We start from the raw sequence: 21474 nt of genomic DNA, 5'->3' as shown, positions 1-21474 counted from the left end.
CAAAGCTGTTCTACTTTATTATTAGTTGTTAAATTTTTTGCTGTACCTAAATTAAACTTTATCATAGTTATGTATGTATAGGAAAAAACAGTACAGTTGAGCTGTTCAAGGGATGGGGTGCCGTTCCTTTGTGCCATTGAAAATTTGAGTATAACTTTACAGTCAGCCCTCCATTCAGCATCCTTGGATTCAACCAACCACCAGATTGTGTTGTACTGTAGTACCTGTTTGTTGAAAAAAATCCACATATGAGTGGACCCATGCAGTTCAAGCCCATGTTGTTCAGATGTCTAGTGTATATATAGGGTTGGGTACCATCTGAAGTTTCAGGCATCTACTTGTGGTCTTAAAAGGTATACCCCCTGGATAAGGGGATACCTGCTGTGCATGGCACTGCTTTATCAGCCAGTACTTTATAGCTTTGTTTATTTTTTCTTTTATTTAGATTGTAAAGAATTGTAGCATTCCTGGGGACTTCTGCAAAAGATTTTTTTAAGTTTTGCTCAAGGGAAAGCTCTGAATCTCAATCAAGTAGCTGTTAAAGAAGTCTGTTGTGTGGGTTATACATATAGATGTTTTCATGAAGAGAAGTGAAAAGCCAGAAGGATATAGACAAATGAGGCCTAAGACCTTTCCTGCCAGTAACTACACTGGCAGCAGTCGGCAGATGCTGCAAGAAATTCGGGAATCCCTTAGGAACTTATCCAAACCATCGGATGCTGCTAAGGCTGAGCAAAACATGGGTAAAATGTCAGCTGAAGATCCGCGGCAAGTCAGAAATCCACCCAAGTTTGGGATGCATCATAAAGCCTTGCTGGAAATTCGAAACTCTCTACAACCATTTGCAAATGAAACAAGTCGGAGTCCTTCAGAAGTTAATCCACAAATGCTTCAAGACTTGCAAGCTGCTGGATTTGATGAGGTAAGCACTGGTAAAAGAATTTTTCTTAACTTATACTGTGTAGCACTTTAGGTGATCTGCCTAAGTGTTGCCTTTGAGGATTTATTTATGTACACAAATACATAGGGCTTCCCTGGTAGCTCAGTCCCTAGAGAATCTGCCGGCAGTGCGGGAGACTTGGGTTTGATTCCTGGGTTGGGAAGATCTCCTGGAGAAGGAAATAGCAACCCACTCCAGTATTTTTGCCTGGAGAATCCCATGGACAGAGGAACCTGGCAGGCTACAGTCCATGGGGGTCGCAAGAGTCGGTCATGACTTAGCGACTGAACCACCAACTACTGTCAGTACAGTCACTCAGTCGTGTCCGACTGTTTGTGACCCCATGGACTGTAGCACACCAGGCTTCCCTGTCCATCACCAACATGCTCAAACTCATGTCCATCAAGTCAGTGATGGCATCCAACCATCTCATCATCTGTCGTTCCCTTCTCCTCCTGCCTTCAGTCTTTCCCAGCATTAGGGTCTTTTCCAATGAGTCATACAAATATGTACATTCTACAAGCAAAGAATGTTGTTTACAATTTCATTAGTTATTGAAGCAAAATAATTAGTATTTCTTTAGTTTTTTTCTGTGGTTCTGAGATTGAAAATGTTATGAAGTCAGAGCCAAAGTGCACGTGAGGAAAGCCACAGGTGGGGTCAGGGGAAGGACATCTGCTTGTGTGTCATAGTTGCTATGGTGAGCTGAGTGGCTGTGGAAATGATAGCCCTAAGGATATGAAGTTTAAGCTTATGTTACAGAGAAGGAAGTACAATCAGAGATATCATTAAGCAGTTATGCTCACATAACTCTCAGATACAAGTCTTAAACTCACAAAAACTAAAAATTTACTTGTTGATCAATCTCCAAGAATTAAAATTCACCATGGAAATTATAACTAAGTGTGAATAATCAGGCAATGATTACATTTTCTTTAAAAATTATAGTAACTTTTTTCCTGATTTCAAAAGTATCTATTCCATGTTAAAAATTAAACCATATAAGGAAAAAAACTAAAAATTACCTTTAGCTTCACCACACAAAAATAATTACCCTTAAAATTTCTTCACTTTGTTAATATTCTAGTGACCACATTTTCAGCTATCTCTATGTTTAATTTTAAAAATGAGAACCTAAGTAGGCATTATAGTAATGGATTTGAAAAGGGAAATTTGCAACAAAACTAGGAAGAAAAAAGATTATTTCTGGCCCATTCTCTTCATTTGATTAATCTTATTTCCTATTAATTTTATATTTAAATGTTCTAAAAATGTTGGATTTGCACCAGAAAATATATGTAGAGGAGAAGACCTGGTTAATAGTTGGGGGATTAAAGAAATGGCTTGAATGCAGATTGTTTAGAGTACTTTCTTCCTAATGCTTTAGTCACACGGCAGAGAATAAAGAGAAGGCTGAATCATGATCTTTTACTTTCCTCTTACATAGTACTAGGAAGAGGAAGTTTAGGCAAGCACACGGCTATACTATAAAGGCCCTTAAGTGATAATGTGTATGTCAGATTAAGTCACATCATTAAATACATATTTATGGAACACTTACTGTGTGTGAACCCATCAGTCAGGATAGGGAATCATAACAAAAATGCTCCATTGCCTTACTGTGAAAGTTGCCCAGTCGTGTCCGACACTTTGTGACCCCATGGACTGTATAGTCCATGGAATTCTCCAGGCTGGAATACTGGAGTGGTTAGCCTTTCCCTTCTCCAGGGAATCTTCCCAACCCAGAGATTGAACTCAGGTCTCACCCATTGCAGGCGGATTCTTTACCAGCTGAGCCACAAGGGATGCCACCATAGTTTTAAGGAACTTAAAATTTTTTTCTGACATAAACAATTTTAAGAATTGTAAGGCATTGGTCAGTGTCCTGTTCTTTATCTGTTGGCAATAATAACAAGAGTTGCTTTGCATTGCAAAGATGTTAGCTTTACTGCAATCACACATTTCAAAATTGTTTACCTTATGACATTAGTAGCCCCTTTAGGTTGCTTTACTGAAAACATTTAGACATTTATTAATCCTCATTTATTCAAATAAGGAAGGAATGGTATTATTTATACTTGCAGTGATATAAAGAGTATGGCAATTTACTTCTGCCTCCTGAATCATTCTTTCTGATAGCTTCCCATTGTATTGCAGAATTTGTTCAAGATCCTAACTTGGTACTTCAAAATTCTGATTCAGTTTTCACTTACTCTGGGTTTTTTTTTTTTTTTTTTTGCCTTAAATATTTCAAGATTAATTTCCTCGTAAGAATAAATATGAAATAGGATCACTGTATTCTTGGGTCACATATAGCTACAATCACTGGGATATATTTTTGCTTCTAAGCAACCAAAGCACAGCAATATGGACATTATGTTTTCTATCATACAGGACTTCTATTCCAAAGTTACTGATCTGAGGGTGCCCTTTTTCACACAGGCACTAACACCCCCACTTAAGGAACACTTGGTTGATATTGTTACAGATGTAACAAATATTTTACCATATAGAGATAAAATTCAAAAATAAAAGCATAATAATTAATCATCAAAATCACAAGCTGAAATTCTAATGTGCTTAAGGATATGGTTTTCACAGTGTTGAACAAGAATGGTGGATATCAGTTTTCTTACCAACTGAGATGGCACTGCCATGTGATAATAGCATAAATACTGTTTGCAGTTCACTTGGTTTAACAGTTTTAAAGTTAAGCACTCCCTGATGAATTTTAATTTGGGTGATTTGTATTATTTTAAATTTGCACATAAAGTGAGACTTACTAATCCTTTGTGTCTCACTACAAATTTGCAAAGTCTGATCACATAAAATGTGACCACAGTGTACCTTTTTATCTGTTGTCTAAGAAACAGGACACAAGAAGGACCAATACCTAAATCAGTGATAGCAGCGTTCCTCCAGAAATCCTTGTGTTTTTGTCTCATTGGTCAGAATTGTCATGTGGCCACTGTAGGTATAAGGAAAACTTCAATCAAAATCCTAGTAACTTTTTAAAGAAAGAATAGATCTTGAGTAAGCAGCAAGTCTCTGCCACAGCCTTTTTTCACTAGGCCTCACAGTCACCTCCAGTCATTTTGTGTAAGACCATTGTCTAACAGTGTCTGTTCCGCCCATTAGTCTTCCTAAGCCGTTTTTCATTTAAAAGTAGTTTTTGAAATAGTAAATCCTATAGGACAAGTAAGTAGCTGCCTCCCTCTTGAAAAATGCGTATCAGTATACTTTCTGCATGTTGGTGTATAATCTATGTTTACATAACATAAAGGATAAGGAACAGAGCAGGAGAACAAGCCATATCTGAGGTCCAGGCACTGTGCTGCTGTGCTTTCACATATTTTCTTGTGTAATCCTTATGTCAATTCTGAGTGAATTACAGATGAAGAAATTGAGCTCTGAGATGTTAAATTAAGGTGCCAAAGTCCACTCAGTTCTAAAGTGAGGCTGGAGTGTATTTTTGCTTCTAAGCATGAGAAAATAATACAGGGCTGCTGGAACTCAGACTCTTTGGTTCCAGTTGATCTCAAACTCCTTTTTTTTTTTTCTGTCATACCACATAGTCTCCTAAAGTCTTTGTAACATAATCATATAAAGTCTGAGTGTTTTCCCTCTACCATTTGTCCTATGTTTATGTCCTTAAACTCTTAAGAAGGTAGGAACCAGAATAACATAGGTCTTTTACTAATAAACACACAGAGAAGTTTAATAAACTACTTTCCATGATGCAAAAGAGTGGTTTCCAGTATGTTGATTGATACTGTTTTTAACAATCTGATAGTCTCTGTTTATGTAAGAATGAAATTAAGAATGAGAAAATTCAGAAGCATGTTATGACTATATCTGGGAAAAAACCCTAGAAGAAAACAGGAATACTTTACATAAAGGTGAAAATATTAAAGAAACATTTGAAGGATTTGAGGGTTTGTTTTGTTTTCTTTAGTAATTTGAGATTGTATGGATTTTTATACTTTTACTGCGCTATACCTTGTAGCTTATTTATTTTAGCTATAGTAGTTTGTACCTCTTAATACCCTACCCTTATCTTGTCCCTCCCCCTCATAGTAGTTTTACAAACAGGACATTAGATTATGGCTTGAGGCCTTGTTCCTCAAAATTATGAACTTCTCTAGTGGAAGTTACAGTGTTCTTTCCTTCTTATTAATTATATGATTTAAATTTTATTAAACTTCATGTCAGGATATGGTTATACAAGCTCTTCAGAAAACTAATAACAGAAGTATAGAAGCTGCAATTGAATTCATCAGTAAAATGAGTTATCAAGATCCTCGACGGGAACAGATGGCCGCAGCAGCTGCCAGACCTGTTAATGCCAACTTGAAGCCAGGTGATTAATCATGTTTTTTTTTTCTAATCTCTTATTTTATAATATTTAAAAATATTTAAGTATATAAAATGTTTTATCCTAGGAACTGTTAAAAGCATCACAGTGAGAGTCTCAAGCCAGAATAATAACATTATAGTTGTTAAACCAAAATGAATTTGCAGATGGGGACCTAAAGTTCCGTAGTTAATTCTGATAAGCAGCAGTCTAGGTTGAGAACTGCTTGATTGGTTATAATGCAACTGAAATATTTTTCTTTTTAACCATAAATATTATCATTAAAACTATTCATTTTTCATGTATATAATCTTTTCTTATTGTGAAACATGTTCGTCATAGATTTAGAAACTAAACGAAATAAAGCACCACTATAAATACCCACCAGACTTTGGTATGTTTTATTTCTTAGTCTTTTTTTCCTGTGAAAAACAAGTGGATTTATATGTGTGTATTTTGTTTATTGTTTAAGTGAAAGCAGCTGCTGCTGCTGCTAAGTCACTTCAGTTGTGTCTGACTCTGTGCGACCCCATAGATGGCAGCCCACCAGGCTCCCCCGTCCCTGGGATTCTCCAGGCAGGAACACTGGAGTGGGTTGCCATTTCCTTCTCCAGTGCGTGAAAGTGAAAAGTGAAAGGGAGGTTGCTCAGTCATGTCTGACTCTTATCGACCCCATGGTCTGCAGCCTACCAGGCTCCTCCATCCATGGGATTTTCCAGGCAAGAGTACTGGAGTGGGGTGCCATCGCCTTCTCTGAGTGAAAGCAGAGGGCATATTAAAACCTGCTTTATTCACTTACTTCACCGTGTATAACTTTCATTGTTATTAAGTGGCCTACAAAACACTTGGCTACAGTGAGATAGATCTGTCACATATGTTATTTAGCCAGCCTTTCATTTTTTGACATTTGCCTGGCTCCTTTTTTTTTTTTGGCTTTTGGCCATTACAGACATACTGAAGTAAATGCCCTTTTACCTAAATCTTTGTACATTTCTGATGATTAGGTAAAAGTAAATTTTCAAGGATTTACAGAAAGGTTTTCTTATGGGCATACTTCATATTGTTGTGCTTCGCTTCATTGCACTTTGCAGATACTGCAGTTTTTACAAACTGAAGGTTTGTGGCAACCCTGCACCAGGCAAGTCTGTTGGTGCCATTTTGCAAGCAGCGTTTGCTCGGTTCATGTCTCTGTGTCATATTTTGGTAATCCTCGAAATATTTCAAACCTTCCACCAATAAAGAGTATGACTCACTGAAGGCTCAGATGATGGTTAGCCTCTTTTTCTTTAGCAATAAAATATTTTTAATAAGATATGTACATTGTTTTTTAGATGTAATGCTATTACCCACTTACTATGATATGTGCATATATATATATTCATATATTCACGTGTGTGTGTGTATAAGGTAAACATAACCTTTCTATGCACAGAGAAACCAAAGTCTGTATGACTCACTTTATTGCATTATTCACCTTACTGACCTGTCCTAAAACTGAACTCACAACCATCTCCCTCCAAGATATGCCTGTATTGCTGTCCAGAAAGGTGTTACCAACTTAGACTGTCCCAATCAGTTTAATATGAGAAGGCCTGTATTTGTAAATCCTAGGTATTATCCTTTTCATATGTTTAATGGTTATGAAAGTACTATCAGTTTACATCCACATTTCTTTGATCACTGGTGAGCTTGAATATTTGTTTATTGATTGTTTTTAAACTGACATTTTAATTCTTTCTTAATCTTGTGTTTATCTTTTTAAATTGATTTGTAAGAGGCCTAATATTTTCATTCTTTCATTCAGCAAATTTTTATTGGTCAATTCCTTGTTTCAGGCCCTTTGCTTGGCATTGGGTATAAAGTTCTTGCCCTTTTTTGGAGTTGAGATTCTAGTAAGGGAGATCAAATACAGAAATACATGTAGAATTACAAGTGTGAATGAAGAGAGGAGAGTTATGTGATTCTGTGGACTTACATGATAGAGAGGTTTTTGACCTGATCAAGGACATCAGAGAAAACCTTCCTGTTAAACTGGTAATAGAGCTGATATCTGAAGAAAGAAAGTGTTAGTGGGGATGGGTTTAGTGAGGAAGTTTGTTCCTATGCATGGCTTGTCTGGCAACACGGGAGACCTGGCTTCAATCCCTGGGTTGGGAAGATCTCCTGGAGAAGAGAAAGGCTACCCACTCCAGTATTCTGGCCTAGAGAATTCCATGGACTGTATAGTCCATGGGGTCACAAAGAGTCGGACACAACTGAGCGACTTTTGCTTTGACTTTTCTTTCAGTAAGGTATGTACATTCGAAGAAATGAATGTGGCTCAAATGCTGAAAACAAGAGTATAAGATATGAGTGGAGAAGTGCATAGGGGCCTGACTGTGCAGGACTGTCTACTGATTTTATCCTAAGAGCAGTAGGAGGTAACAGAAACATTTCAAGCAGGGTAATGACGTGATTCACTTTGTGTTTCAGAAAGATAGCTGCAATGGATGAGAACGAATTAGAGCAAAGGAGGGTGTAGACTTGATAAGAAATACAGTACACAGGAGATGAAGGTAATTTGGACTAGGGAGATGGTGGTGGAGAAAACTGAATGAATTAAGAAAGAGATAGGAATAAAATTGATAACATAGGTACAGATTGCATGTGGTGGGTGATAACAGAGTGGGGTGACTCTTAGGCTTTTGTGTATAAAAATGGATGGTGAGGCCTCACGTTATAAAAGGGAATGCTCAGAGGACAGAGTTTGGTGGAGAAAGTTCATAAGTCTGGGTTTTGACGTAAGGTTTAGTTAGGTTCGTTGAGTTATCCAAGTGAAAGTGTCCCATTATATTGCAGAATTTGTTGAAGATCCTAGCTTGATACTTCAGAATTCTTATCCAGTTTTCACCTCTTTTGTGTGGGGGTGGGGGAGAAGGGTGCAGTGTCGCACCACTTTCAGGGTCTTAGTTCCTTGACCAGGGATTGAACCTGGAACCAGGGTGATTCATGGCTTGTCCATGTGGATGTTGAAGTTATAGAATGCTGTCAGGGCTTAGCGGAGAGCATCAAAGTTAGAATTTATGGGTGAATGAAGGTGAGCAAGTAGGTGTTCATTAAGTGAACATTAAAAGAATGAATGAGACCTCCCACAGATAGCATGAGCTTCTAAAGAACTGGCTTTTTAAAAGAGAATGCAGAAATAACCATGATCTAGAAACATAATTGGAGAGCAAAGAAGTGGAGCTCTACCTTTTAACCCAGTTTATTTTTTAAAGAAAACCTTAATTGCAAAGGGCTGAAAGGAAAGTAATGTCAGCAGATGATAATCTGCTTTAAGAAGGTAGGGGAAAGCTTGGAGCAGAGGTCAGTAATGGAGGAGCATTTGCTCGTAATAGAATAAAAGTGTGTCTAGAGGGCAGTAGTCGGGGGTTTAGGAAGTAGAAGAACAGAGATCTTCATGGGAGGTTCATAGCAATAAGGGTGGCAGTATACTTGGGGCTTCCCTGTATCTCAGACGGTAAAGAATCCTACTGCAGTGTGGAAGATCTGGGTTCTATGGCTGGATTGGGAAGATCCCCTTGAAGGAGGGCGTGGCAACCCACTCCAGTATTCTTGCCTAGAGAATCCCCATGTACAGAGGAACCTGGCAGGCTGCAGTCCATGGGGTCGTGAGGAGTTGAACACGACTGAGAAGCTGAGCACGACTAAGCACAGTCGCAAGTACTTGAGGGTTGCAGGGATTTCGTCTTAACTGGTAAAAGTGGGAGAGTGATTTGGTGCATTTGGCCTCAGCTGACTCTCCGAGGAAGGTAAGACTGAATTTGTGGTCAGAGGACTTGTGTAACTTACCCAGAGTGATGACTGTCCCGGAAATTATAGCCCCAGGATGCTGACAGACTTATGTAAAATAGAGTGTTAAACTGTCCATTCTGAATATTTACCAGTTTCTTTTTCATGTGTTCTTAAATACATTTTCTCCCAGGGTAATGTGGTGTTAACCTTTCAAATTTATGAGTGTTTCTTGTTTGTTTTGTTTTGAATGGTGCTAAGTGTTTTATGTACTTAAATCTATCAGTCTTTTACTGTATTGTTCTCTATATTTGTCATACTTCGGAAGACCTTCCCAGGAGGTACAAAGAAGTACCCCAGTATTAACAAATGTCCACTGCTTTTTTCCTAGTATACTTGTATGGTATCATCTTTAACATTTAAATGTTTAATCCTTCTGGAATATATTATTTATGTGTATTGTATTTTATACAAATGTATTTTACATATATTTTAAATACATCATATCAGCCCTTTTCTAAGCGACAAAACTATTTTGAACACATTTTTTTTTTCCTTCAGTATTGTATGTTTTCTTGCCTGTTTATTTGGAAATTCCATTAAATAGAGACTGTAAAATCTCTACCTTATTTAGTGTCTAGTTATCCCTTTTTTGTTTTAAAAGTGATACTGAAATATATTTAAAATTAGTGTTCTATTTATCAAAACTACAAATGGACGCATCCTTTGGCTCAATAATGCCATTTCTAATAATTTATCTACCTAACATATCTATGAAATGGTATCTGTACATATCTGCAAAATTCTTCATTGCTTCGGAGGGGAGGGGTAAACCAAAAGATTGGAAACCACTTTAATAGCCATCAGAGAAACTGATTAAATAAATCTGGGTACAACCATGTAGTGAAAAACTGTAATAACTTTTTTTTTTAAGTAAAAAACTGTTTTATATACTAATATAGAATCTTCGGTTTTTATAAATGAAAAGACCCAGGCACAATAGTATATATAGGAGGTATATTGTTTTTTTTAATTAAAGTATAGTTGATTTATATTGTTTCTGATGTACAGCAAAATGGTTCAGTTTTATATATATATATATTCGTTTTCATATTTTTTCCATTATGGTTTATTACCATAATGGACATTAAATATAGTTCCCTTTGCTATACAATAGGACCTTGTTGTTTATTCACTCTAAATATAATAGTTTACATCTGCTAGCCCCAAACTCCCAATCCAACCTCCCCCACCTCTACCCTCACCCCCTTGACAACCAGAAATCTATTCTCTATGTCTGTGAGTCTGTTTCTCAGATAAGTTCATTTGTGTCACATTTTAGATTCCACCTATAAGTGATATATGTTGTTTGTCTTTCTCTTTCTGACTTATTTTGCTTAGTATGATAATCTCTAGTTGCATCCATGTAGCTGCAAATAGGATTATTTCATTATTTTTTTTATGACTAATATTCCTGTGGGGGTATGTGTGTGTGTGTACACTACATCTTTATTCATTCATTTGTTAATGGACACTTAGGTTTCTTTCATGTCTTTGCTATTGTAAATAGTGCTGCTGTGAACACTGGGGTACATGTATCTTTTCAGATTATAGTTTTGTCCAAATACATGCCCAGAAGTGGTATTGCTGGATCATATGGCAACTTTTAGTTTTAGCTTTTTGATGAATCTCCATAGTGGCTGTACCAATTTACATTCCCACCAACAGTGTAGGAGGGTTTCCTTTCCCCTTTCTAGTACTATTTACTTGTGTATTCCTAAAATATCTTACTGATGATGTTGGTTACCTTCAATGACATTGGTTGGCTAAGGGACAGGGATCCGTGTCCTTTTGTACTGCCTGAATTTTAAGCTATGAGAAGGTATTACCTAGTCAAAAATGGATAAAATTCTAAAATATAAAACCACATGCTGAAATTTTATTTTTGTAATTCTTGAAAGAGTATTATCTTTTAGTAGCCTTAGAATTCCAAGCTAAATTTTTCAAAAGTAGGAGGTTAAAAAGCATGTTGTTGTTTTCTGTTTTATTCCCATAGGGAGTGTGCAACAATCAATTAACCGCAAACAAAGCTGGAAGGGTTCTAAAGAATCCTTAGTTCCTCAGAGACATGGTCCACCACTAGGAGAAAGTGTAGCATACCGTTCTGAAAGTCCCAACTCACAGACAGATGTAGGAAGACCTTTGTCAGGATCTGGTATAACAGCGTTTACTCAAGCTCATCCTAGCAATGGACAGAGAGTGAACCCCCCACCACCTCCACAAGTAAGGAGTGTCACTCCTCCGCCACCTCCAAGAGGCCAGACTCCCCCTCCAAGAGGTACAACTCCGCCTCCCCCATCATGGGAACCAAACTCTCAAACAAAGCGCTATTCTGGGAACATGGACTACGTCATCTCCCGAATCTCCCCAGTTCCACCTGGAGCCTGGCAGGAGGGCTATCCTCCACCACCTCTTAACACATCCCCAATGAATCCTCCTAATCAGGGACAGAGAGGCATTAATTCTGTTCCTGTTGGCAGACAGCCAATCATCATGCAGAGTTCTAACAAATTTAATTTTCCACCCGGGAGACCTGGAATTCAGAATGGTAGTGGTCAGACTGAGTTTATGATGCACCAGAATGTTGTCTCTGCTGGCACTGTCAGTCGGCAGCCACCCCCTCCATATCCTCTGACCCCAACTAATGGACAAAGCCCCTCTGCTTTACAAACAGGGGGTTCTGCTGCTCCGTCATCATACACAAATGGGAACATTCCTCAAGCTATGATGGTGCCAAACAGAAATAGTCATAACATGGAACTTTATAACATTAATGTACCTGGACTGCAAACAACTTGGCCTCAGTCATCATCTGCTCCTGCCCAGTCATCCCCAAGCAGCGGACATGAAATCCCTACGTGGCAACCTAACATACCAGTGAGGTCAAATTCTTTTAATAACCCATTAGGAAACAGAACAAGTCATTCTGCTAATTCTCAACCTTCAGCTACAACAGTCACTGCTATTACACCAGCTCCCATTCAACAGCCTGTGAAAAGTATACGTGTATTGAAACCAGAGCTGCAGACTGCTTTAGCACCTACACACCCTTCTTGGATACCGCAGCCCGTTCAGAGTGTTCAGCCTAGTCCTTTTTCTGAGGGTACCGTTATGCCACCTGTTGCTGAAGCTCCAAACTATCAAGGTCCGCCACCACCTTATCCCAAGCATCTGCTACACCAAAACCCATCTGTTCCTCCATATGAATTGGTCAGTAAGTCTAGCAAAGAGGAGCAGCCAAGCTTGCCTAAGGAAGATGAGAGTGAAAAAAGTTATGACAATGTTGATACTGGAGATAAAGAAAAGAAACAGATTACCACTTCACCTATCACTGTTAGGAAAAACAAGAAAGATGAAGAACGAAGGGAATCTCGTATTCAAAGTTACTCTCCTCAGGCATTTAAATTCTTCATGGAGCAACATGTAGAAAATGTGCTCAAATCTCATCAGCAACGTCTACATCGTAAAAAACAATTAGAGAACGAAATGATGCGGGTAAATTTTTTTTATATTATTATTTTTTATTTTTATTGGAATGTAGTTGGTTTGCAATGTTGTGTTTCAGTTGTACAGCAGAGTGAATCAGTTATTCATATACACATACCCACTCTTTTTTATATTATTTTCCCATACAAGCCATTACAGAATATTGAGTAGAGTTCCATGTGCTATACAGTAGGCCTTTTTTAGTTATCTATGTAATATATAGTAGTGTGTATATGTCAGTTCCAATCTCCCAGTTTATTCCTTATTCCGCTGGTAACTGTAAGTTTGTGTTCTACATCTGTAACTCTAGATCTGTTTTGTAAATAAGCCCATTTGTACCTTTTTTTTTTCCGATTCCACATAAAAGCGATATTGTATTTGTCTCTTTTTCTGACTTACTTCACTCTGTATGACAGTCTCTAGGTCCATCCATGTTGCTGCAAATGGCATTATTTCATTCCTTTTATGGCTGAGTATAAAACCTTTAAAATTTTCTATTTTTTTACTTGATCATGCATTTGCTTGGTGTTTATTTTAAAATACTATGGTCTAGTATTTTTATGCTAAATGTATTATCAGTTATTTAAAAGTCAGTAAACATTAAAGTACTTTAGATTATACCATTTTATTTTAGCATTTCAGGATTTACCCAGAATTTTCTGTAATAAAATTGTAATAAATTAAGAAAAGTATAATTTGCAGTATGCAATTTAGGTATACATAATCCCTTTAATGGAAACTGAAGCAAGAGTTATTTTCTAGAGTTTACATATTATCTTACATTTTAAAATAAACTAGAAATATCTTAGTCCTATCTCTTGATAAACTTATGAAACATATTTTTACTTATAGTTGTTTTGGGGCTTAGGGGTTTATTCATCAGGTTGGTCTTATTAGAAGTGTCAGAGACATCTCCTTTCAGTTATTTCCCTTCTAATTTTATTTTTATAATGTACTAGAAAAATGTCCTGAAATTATTAAAATCTACTAAAAAGGAGATCAGAATAATTAAACCCTTTAGATTAATTTCTGTTGTGATTCCATGTAACTCTCTTCTTTAGATACTATGGTGGTACTGTTATTTTTATAACATGTTTATAGTTCAGAGCTTTGACTCCCAGTCTTACATCTACTGCCCCAAATCTTAAGAGGCTTGTTTGTGTTAAAGTTTCTCATGACATTTGAGAGAGCTGTTCTTTTAAAATGATTTTTCTGGATCTGACTTCACAGTATAGTTACTCTTGCTATAAACTGAATTTTATTGTGAGAAATACCATAATAACCTATATGGCTTATCCATATTTAGCTCTTAGGATTTCTTACTAAAGTCTGTCTGTATGTATTTTCTTAGTTTATTTTTCCTTTTTCCTCTTCACTTTCACTAATAGCTGATTTAAACTTTTATGGTGTTGGAAGCTTTGCTGACTTCTGTAGCCTCCATTACTGTGTAGGCAAGTAAGATTTTAAGAGAAACAGTTCTTTACTAAGTCTGGCATGCCACCCTTCTTAAAAGATTTTGCATGCAAATGCCTATTCTAACAGAAGCATGAGGTTGCTGTATTTTAATTAGCCTTGCGTTTCTAGAGTTATCTACTTTTCAAAACAAATTCCTTTTCTATTTAGATTCCTAAATTAATCCTTTATTAACTAGTCATAAATAGACTGTTTTTCCTTCTAAATCCAGGTATTCCATGTCTACTTAGACACTGGTTTTTGGTTTTTGTTTTTATCTGGGTTTTTTTCGTATCTTCACAAGTCACACTGACTCTTCTTTGAAATGTTCCAAAATATCTAAAAGATACCTTATAATCAAACAAGTAGTCCCTTTGAAATAAGGTAGGACATACTCTGTGCATTTTGTGTTAGTGATGGCTGTGAGTCCTACCTTTACTCTAATGCCCTGAAAAAGATAAAAGGAAAGACTGACTGACTAGTGAGTGGGTTGACTAGAGAAGATATTCTTTTGTTTTTAATACATCAGTTTTTTAGAAAAAATGAACCTGGAGTGGAAGAATTTCTTTTCATCAAGACCAAAATGAGAATATTTGAGACATAAGCATTCTACAAGCGGATGCATATAATGAAAGCAGTCTATTATGTAGTTTGGGATGAATGTGCAGGGAGAGATAGATGAGTGTGCATGTTAACATGTTTGGCGATTGCACACTGGGAACTCTTTTTTAGTGCATTAGAGAGGAGTAGAAAGCTGACCATTGATAGCATCTTCTCCTTGCTCTCCACAGCAGACTCTGTATTCACCTTGTGTATCCTGTTAACTATCCCTTATGCTGCACTTTTGATAAGATTTCTAACATGCTTTATTAAAAATTATTATGCATTTAACCTTTAAATATATATGCCTGAACTTTTTCCAAGCGATTTCTTAATATTTAGTATAGAAGATAATTCCTCGTTTAATATTAAGTTTATTTGCCTAGGTTGGATTATCTCAAGATGCCCAAGATCAAATGAGAAAGATGCTTTGCCAAAAAGAGTCTAATTACATCCGTCTTAAGAGGGCTAAAATGGACAAGTCTATGTTTGTGAAGATAAAGACATTAGGAATAGGAGCATTTGGTGAAGTCTGTCTAGCAAGAAAAGTAGATACCAAGGCTTTGTATGCAACAAAAACTCTTCGAAAGAAAGATGTTCTGCTTCGAAATCAAGTTGCTCATGTCAAAGCTGAGAGAGATATCCTGGCCGAAGCTGACAACGAATGGGTAGTTCGTCTTTATTATTCATTCCAAGACAAAGACAATTTATACTTTGTAATGGACTATATTCCTGGGGGTGATATGATGAGCCTATTAATTAGAATGGGCATCTTTCCAGAAAATCTGGCACGATTCTACATAGCAGAACTTACCTGTGCAGTCGAAAGTGTTCATAAAATGGGTTTTATTCATAGAGATATTAAACCTGATAACATTTTGATCGATCGTGATGGTCATATTAAATTGACTGACTTCGGCCTCTGCACTGGCTTCAGATGGACACATGACTCTAAGTACTACCAGAGTGGTGAGTAAAATCATAAAATTTGTATGTATTCATATGATTTATTAGTGTAATAAAATATAAGATGATATTATCCCTGGATGGGAGCCAGAAGTCCTGGGTCAGGTCTTAACTCCATTGGATAAATGTGAGTGATCCTTTAGATACTTAGATTTATAAAATGAAAGTGTGTGTTAGAATTAATTATTTCTAAATGTCATTAACATTTTTGGATTAATCTCTTTACATTTTGTTAATGTGAAATGTGTCAGACAAATAACAATTTGAAAATATTTTTTTTTTTAATTTTTTAATTGAAGGATAATTGCTTTATAGAATTTTGTGGTTTTCTGTCATATGACAGTTTGGAAATAATTTTTAAATGAAGCCCCCTACACACCACTCAACTTAAGAACTAGGTTATTAGTATTTTTGAAGTCCCTAAACAATCACTTCGCTTTCTTTCCTCCATAGAGGTAACCTTTATTTCAAAACTCCATAATCAGTTCTTTACTTTTCTGTATAGTTTTATGCATATCCCTGAACAACATATTACTTCATTTTGCCTACCCTTGAACCTTTATTTAAATGTGATCATTCTACATGTATTCTTCTCTGTTGACTTCCTATATTTGTTTGAGGTTCATCTGTGTTCCTGCATATAAATAAATAACATTTATTTTCACAGCTCTTTAGGATTCCATTGTATGACTGTTACACAGCTTGTTTAAACACTTTATGTACATGATTCTCTTTAATCCTCACAATGTCATTGTGAGGCAGAGTGAAGAACCTGAGGCTAAGTAAGAAATTTGCCCATGGTCGGACAGAAAATAAGTGTAAGGGCTAGGCTTTGAACCCAGGTTTGTCTGCTTACAGGGCCCATGTTATTTCTGCTATACCACACTGCCTCACCAAGATCCCTCCAAGCACTAATGGAAGTGTAAGTCAATCTAACATTTGTTGAATACTTACCATGACTAGGTGCTTTATATATATTCTAATTTAATGTTCACAGCAATCCTCTGAGGTAAGTATTATTGCCTCCAATGCTTCTTGTGAACACAAGCAGATTTACATTAAATAGATAGAACTTAAGATATCTGAACCTACTTTAAAGTTCAGGTTGCTGCTGCTGCTAAGTCACTTCAGTCGTGTCTGACTCCGTGCGACCCCATAGACGGCAGCCCACCAGGCTCCCCTGACCCTGGGATTCTCCAGGCAAGAACACCAGAGTGGGCTGCCGTTTCCTTCTCCAGTGCATAAAAGTGGAAAGTGAAAGTGAAGTTGCTCAGTCGTGTCCGACTCTTAGCGACCCCATGGACTGCAGCCCACCAGGCTCCTCCATGGGATTTTCTAGGCAAGAGTACTGGAGTAGGGTGCCATTGCCTTCTCCATAATTTAATATCTCCCCAGATTTACCTGAATCTTATCTGGGGCTTATCTTAAAAATATGATTCTTAGACTCTCTTCCAGTCTTCTGACTGAAAATCTCCACTGGAGGGTAGAAATTATTTTTTAATCCAACATCCCAGTTGTTTATTACAGATAGGTTAATTTCAGATTTTTTTTTCCCTAGGTGATTTCATCCAGTCATAGCTTTAATAACTACCTCTGCGTCAATGACTTCGAAATCTCTCTTCAGAAATGTCCTCTCCCTTTCCCACAGATTCCTAATAGGCCTTTCAAACTTAAGACTGCTAATCAATGATTCTTAACTTCTCCCCCTCCCTATTTGTTCCCCCTCCCTTTTGGTAAATTGTACTACCACCACCCATCCTTGATTCTAAATGTGTTCACTTTTCTCCATCTGTACTGCTATCATCATAGTCCAAACTTCACTGTAATAGCCTCTTACCTGGTCTCTTTTTCACCCTTGTGCTCCCTATACTCTATTCTCTATGCAGCAGTTAAAAGTTTTCTGTTTTAAACATATATCAGACCTTTTCATCACTTCAAGAGAATGAAAAGGTCTGATACGTGTTTTAAAAGAAATGCCTTCATTTAATACTTCGGTATATATGTAAGTATATTCATATGTATAAATACACACACACACACATATATATATATTCCAGTATCTTCACTGTACTTGAAGTAAAAGGCAAACCGTTTCTTTTGCTTGTAAAACCCATGTGTGCTGTCTCCTGCTCCATTTCGTTCCATTCTCCCCTTTACTAACCACACTGGTCCTCTCGAGTACTATTGTGGGTAGAATGCCTTGTCTGGTTTTCATACTGTTGAGTTGCCCTTTTTTTTTTCGTTAAACAAATGTCACCTCAGCACATTTGCCCTATCACCGCATGTTGATTCTCTGTGCGGGATGCATCACTGGCTCTTACTTATGTATTTGTTATATTTTTCCCCTACAGATTACCTGCCTGAGAGAAGAATATTGTCTTTAATTGTTAATGTTGTCATTTGCTGAATAAATGAAACACAAATCTAATTTGTTTGAAACTTTGTCCAGAATAATTGGAGAGCAGCCTGAATAACAAATTATCGGTCCTACCTACTCAAGAACTTTTATTGTCATCATTTGTTGTTGAGTAAATTACTGCATCTTAGGCTAATTTTTCTTAGTGTAAGATTTATCCTTTGGTATTTCAAGAGTACAGTCTCTAGTTATTAACAAGCACAGCATCAGTGATTTGGCATACATTGTGTCTTAGCTTGTCAACATGGGGAAGTGTTAACTTTAGGATGTCTAAAGATTAAACAGATAGGTCTACTCTTGTTGTTTTTATTTATGTATTTATTTATTTTACTATACAGGTGACCATCCACGGCAAGATAGCATGGATTTCAGTAATGAATGGGGTGACCCCTCTAACTGTCGATGTGGTGATAGACTGAAACCACTGGAGCGGAGAGCTGCACGCCAGCACCAGCGGTGTCTCGCACATTCTTTGGTTGGGACCCCTAATTATATTGCGCCTGAAGTCTTGTTACGAACAGGTAGACGTTTGTCCTATAAAGAATCTAAGTATGCCTGTAGACCAGGAGAATATGGCTAATGGTTCAGGTTTACAATAAAAGTATTAATTCTATAGTATAAATTGGCAATTTAATATTAATTTTGATTGTATTCATTCTGAGCAGTTTTTTCAAAAGTGCTTATGAATAACCATAAATTTGGTGTCTAATTTTAGGCTATACACAGTTGTGTGATTGGTGGAGTGTTGGTGTCATTCTTTTTGAAATGTTGGTGGGACAGCCGCCTTTCTTGGCACAGACACCATTTGAAACACAAGTGAAGGTAAGGTGTAGGATCTGTACCAAAATAATTCTTATGAAGCCCCAATACCATACACCTTTATCAGTCCTTTATTTAGAGCGTCTTAATTTACAATTAAAGAATGAGCTTGTAAGGATATAGGAACCCACTGAAATTCCATGTGTGCTCTCCCCCGTGGGACTTTACCACCCCCATATCCTTCCTCATGCATATACTACATTCATGGTTCTTCCTCTTACAAGTTTTTAGTACCTTTTGAAGATGTATTCCAATTTATTCTTTCCACTGACTGCTGGCTTTGTTTCCTTTCACATACATTCTGGCCCCAAACTACTAACAAATGTCTGTATCTCCCTAGCACTTAAATGAAAAGCTGCTCACAATGTTGATCATAAATTATCCCATTTAAGAAACCTTTTAGTGGCTTTGTCTATAAAGTCCCAGTCTTTCCTCTGTTCCTTTGTTCATACCATTCCCTCTGTACGGAATACCCTTCTTTCTCTCCCATGTTTCACAACTTTCCCTCCTTTCTGTTTCACTCCTGGGCATTTTTAATCATTCTTTGAGTGTGTCTTGACATACTGTCTTTTCTGTGACACTCTACCCAAGTTATGTTCTGTCTGTCACTTCATTTAATACACTATATTTAAAACTTCTTCAGAATTTCTTTTGTTACAGGTTTACTGGTAATACATTCTCTCAGGTTTGTGTCAGATTTGTCTGAAAGTATCTTTATTTTGCCTTCATTTTAATGCATATGTATATATGAAATAAATGCATAGGTAGAAATACAAATATGTTTGTGTAGGTGCTGTGTGTGAAAAATTGGATGCTTTCTCCCTAAAGATGAAGAACAAGGCAAGGATGTCTGGTCTGAGTCTTATTCAGCATAGTTCTGGATGTCTTAGCCAGTGTAATACAGCAATGAAAGAAAAAACATAAAGGTTAGAAAAAAAAAAAACACTTGCTTTATTCACAGGTGGCATAGTTTTCTATATTGAAAATCTCAGGCAATCTGTGAAAACCTCCATAGAACTGATAAGTGAGTTTAATACAGTTGTACGGTATGAGAGTAATATGTAATAATCAATCGAATAGGTGAGCCAGTTCTAAAATTCATTTGGGTGGACAAAGAAACTGATAACAAAAACAAGTTTTTAAAAGGATAGAGTTTGAGGAATCAGCTACTTGATTTTAAGACTTAAGAGGAAGTTACACTAATCCAGATAGTATGATATCGGCAAGAGGAAAGAATCAGTAAACTTAAAGAAAAATCTATAGAAATTATGCAGTCTCAACAGCAGAGCGAAAAATGAGTTTGAAAGTATAGTAACTTCAGGGACTTCCCAGCAGTCCAGTGGTTAAGACTCTGCACTCTCAATGCAGGAGGCGTGGTTTGATCCCTGGTCAGGGACCTAAGATCCCACAAGCTGTGTGGCGTGGCCAAAAAAACAAACCAAAAAAATAAAGTGAAGGAATGTGAAATACCATGCAATTTATTTAAAAACACACAAATAGTCCAGTAAGACTTCTTCATATAAAACTTGTACTTCTTTCCTTCTAATTTTTAAAAATCTTCTTTAAAGGTTATCAACTGGCAAACATCTCTTCACATCCCACCGCAAGCTAAACTGAGTCCTGAAGCCTCTGATCTTATTATTAAACTCTGCCGAGGACCAGAAGATCGCTTAGGCAAGAATGGTGCTGATGAAATAAAAGCTCATCCATTTTTTAAAACAATTGATTTTTCCAGTGACCTGAGACAGCAGTCTGCTTCATACATTCCTAAAATCACACACCCAACAGATACATCAAATTTTGATCCTGTTGATCCTGACAAGTTACGGAGTGATGATAATGAGGAAGAAAATGTAAACGACACTCTCAACGGATGGTATAAAAATGGAAAGCACCCTGAACATGCTTTCTATGAATTTACCTTTCGGAGGTTTTTTGATGACAATGGCTACCCTTACAATTATCCAAAACCTATTGAATATGAATATATTAATTCACAAGGCTCAGAGCAGCAGTCAGATGAAGATGATCAGCACACAGGCTCAGAGATGAAAAATCGTGATCTAGTGTATGTTTGACACACTAGGAAATAATTATAATGAGGATTGGCAAAAAGGCCTGAAACGCAGGGTTTTTTGAAGCTCTGAGAGTAAAATTATGCAAATATGACAGAGCTATGTATGTGTGCTCTGTGTACAATATTTTATGTTCCTAAATTATGGGAAATCCTTTTAAATATTAATTTATTCCAGCCTTTTGAGTCAGTAATTTAGAAAAAAATTTGTTATAAAGAAAGTAAATTATGAGCTGAATATTATAGTCAGTTCTTGGTACTTAAAGTACTTAAAATAAAAAATAGTGCTTTGTTTAAAAGGAGAAGCCTGTTTTCTATGTGTACATAATGCTAAATAATTTTAAAAAACAAGAATTTTTGAAATTTTTTTGAAAGACAGTTTTAGTTTTATCTTGCTTTAACCAAATATGAAATATACCCCACATTTACAGAGCTGGTTTTTTTTCCTTTCCCCATAACTTTATTCTTAGAAAAAATAAGCTATAGAAATGAAGGCATCATGGTGGTGAGTGTTCCTAGGCTAATGATAATCTGTA

The 21474-nt window shown here is 36.7% G+C and overlaps 1 protein-coding gene across 2 annotated transcripts; it reads left to right on the top strand.

Moving 5' to 3' along the window:
* Positions 1 to 580: 580 nt before the first annotated feature.
* On the top strand, positions 581 to 21145 carry LATS1 (large tumor suppressor kinase 1). Of its 2 annotated transcripts, XM_068985314.1 has the most exons (7): positions 581 to 922; positions 5153 to 5300; positions 11122 to 12620; positions 15050 to 15632; positions 18384 to 18566; positions 18761 to 18867; positions 20433 to 21145. In XM_068985314.1, exons 1-7 carry the CDS (start codon positions 581 to 583, stop codon positions 20940 to 20942), a joined length of 3372 nt encoding a protein of 1123 aa, XP_068841415.1. In that variant the 3' UTR covers positions 20943 to 21145. The 2 variants fall into 2 exon arrangements, with proteins under 2 accessions (XP_068841415.1, XP_068841416.1); XM_068985315.1 differs by lacking the exons at positions 15050 to 15632; positions 18384 to 18566; positions 18761 to 18867; positions 20433 to 21145 and adding an exon at positions 13088 to 13149 and having other exon boundaries at positions 11122 to 12621.
* The last annotated feature ends 329 nt before the right edge of the window (positions 21146 to 21474 follow it).

The sequence above is a fragment of the Capricornis sumatraensis genome, chromosome 13 (genome assembly GCF_032405125.1).
Source record: "Capricornis sumatraensis isolate serow.1 chromosome 13, serow.2, whole genome shotgun sequence".
Classification (NCBI taxonomy): domain Eukaryota; kingdom Metazoa; phylum Chordata; class Mammalia; order Artiodactyla; family Bovidae; genus Capricornis; species Capricornis sumatraensis.
The sequence above is the reverse complement of the archived record's forward strand: the minus strand, read 5'-3'. Positions and strand labels throughout refer to the sequence as shown.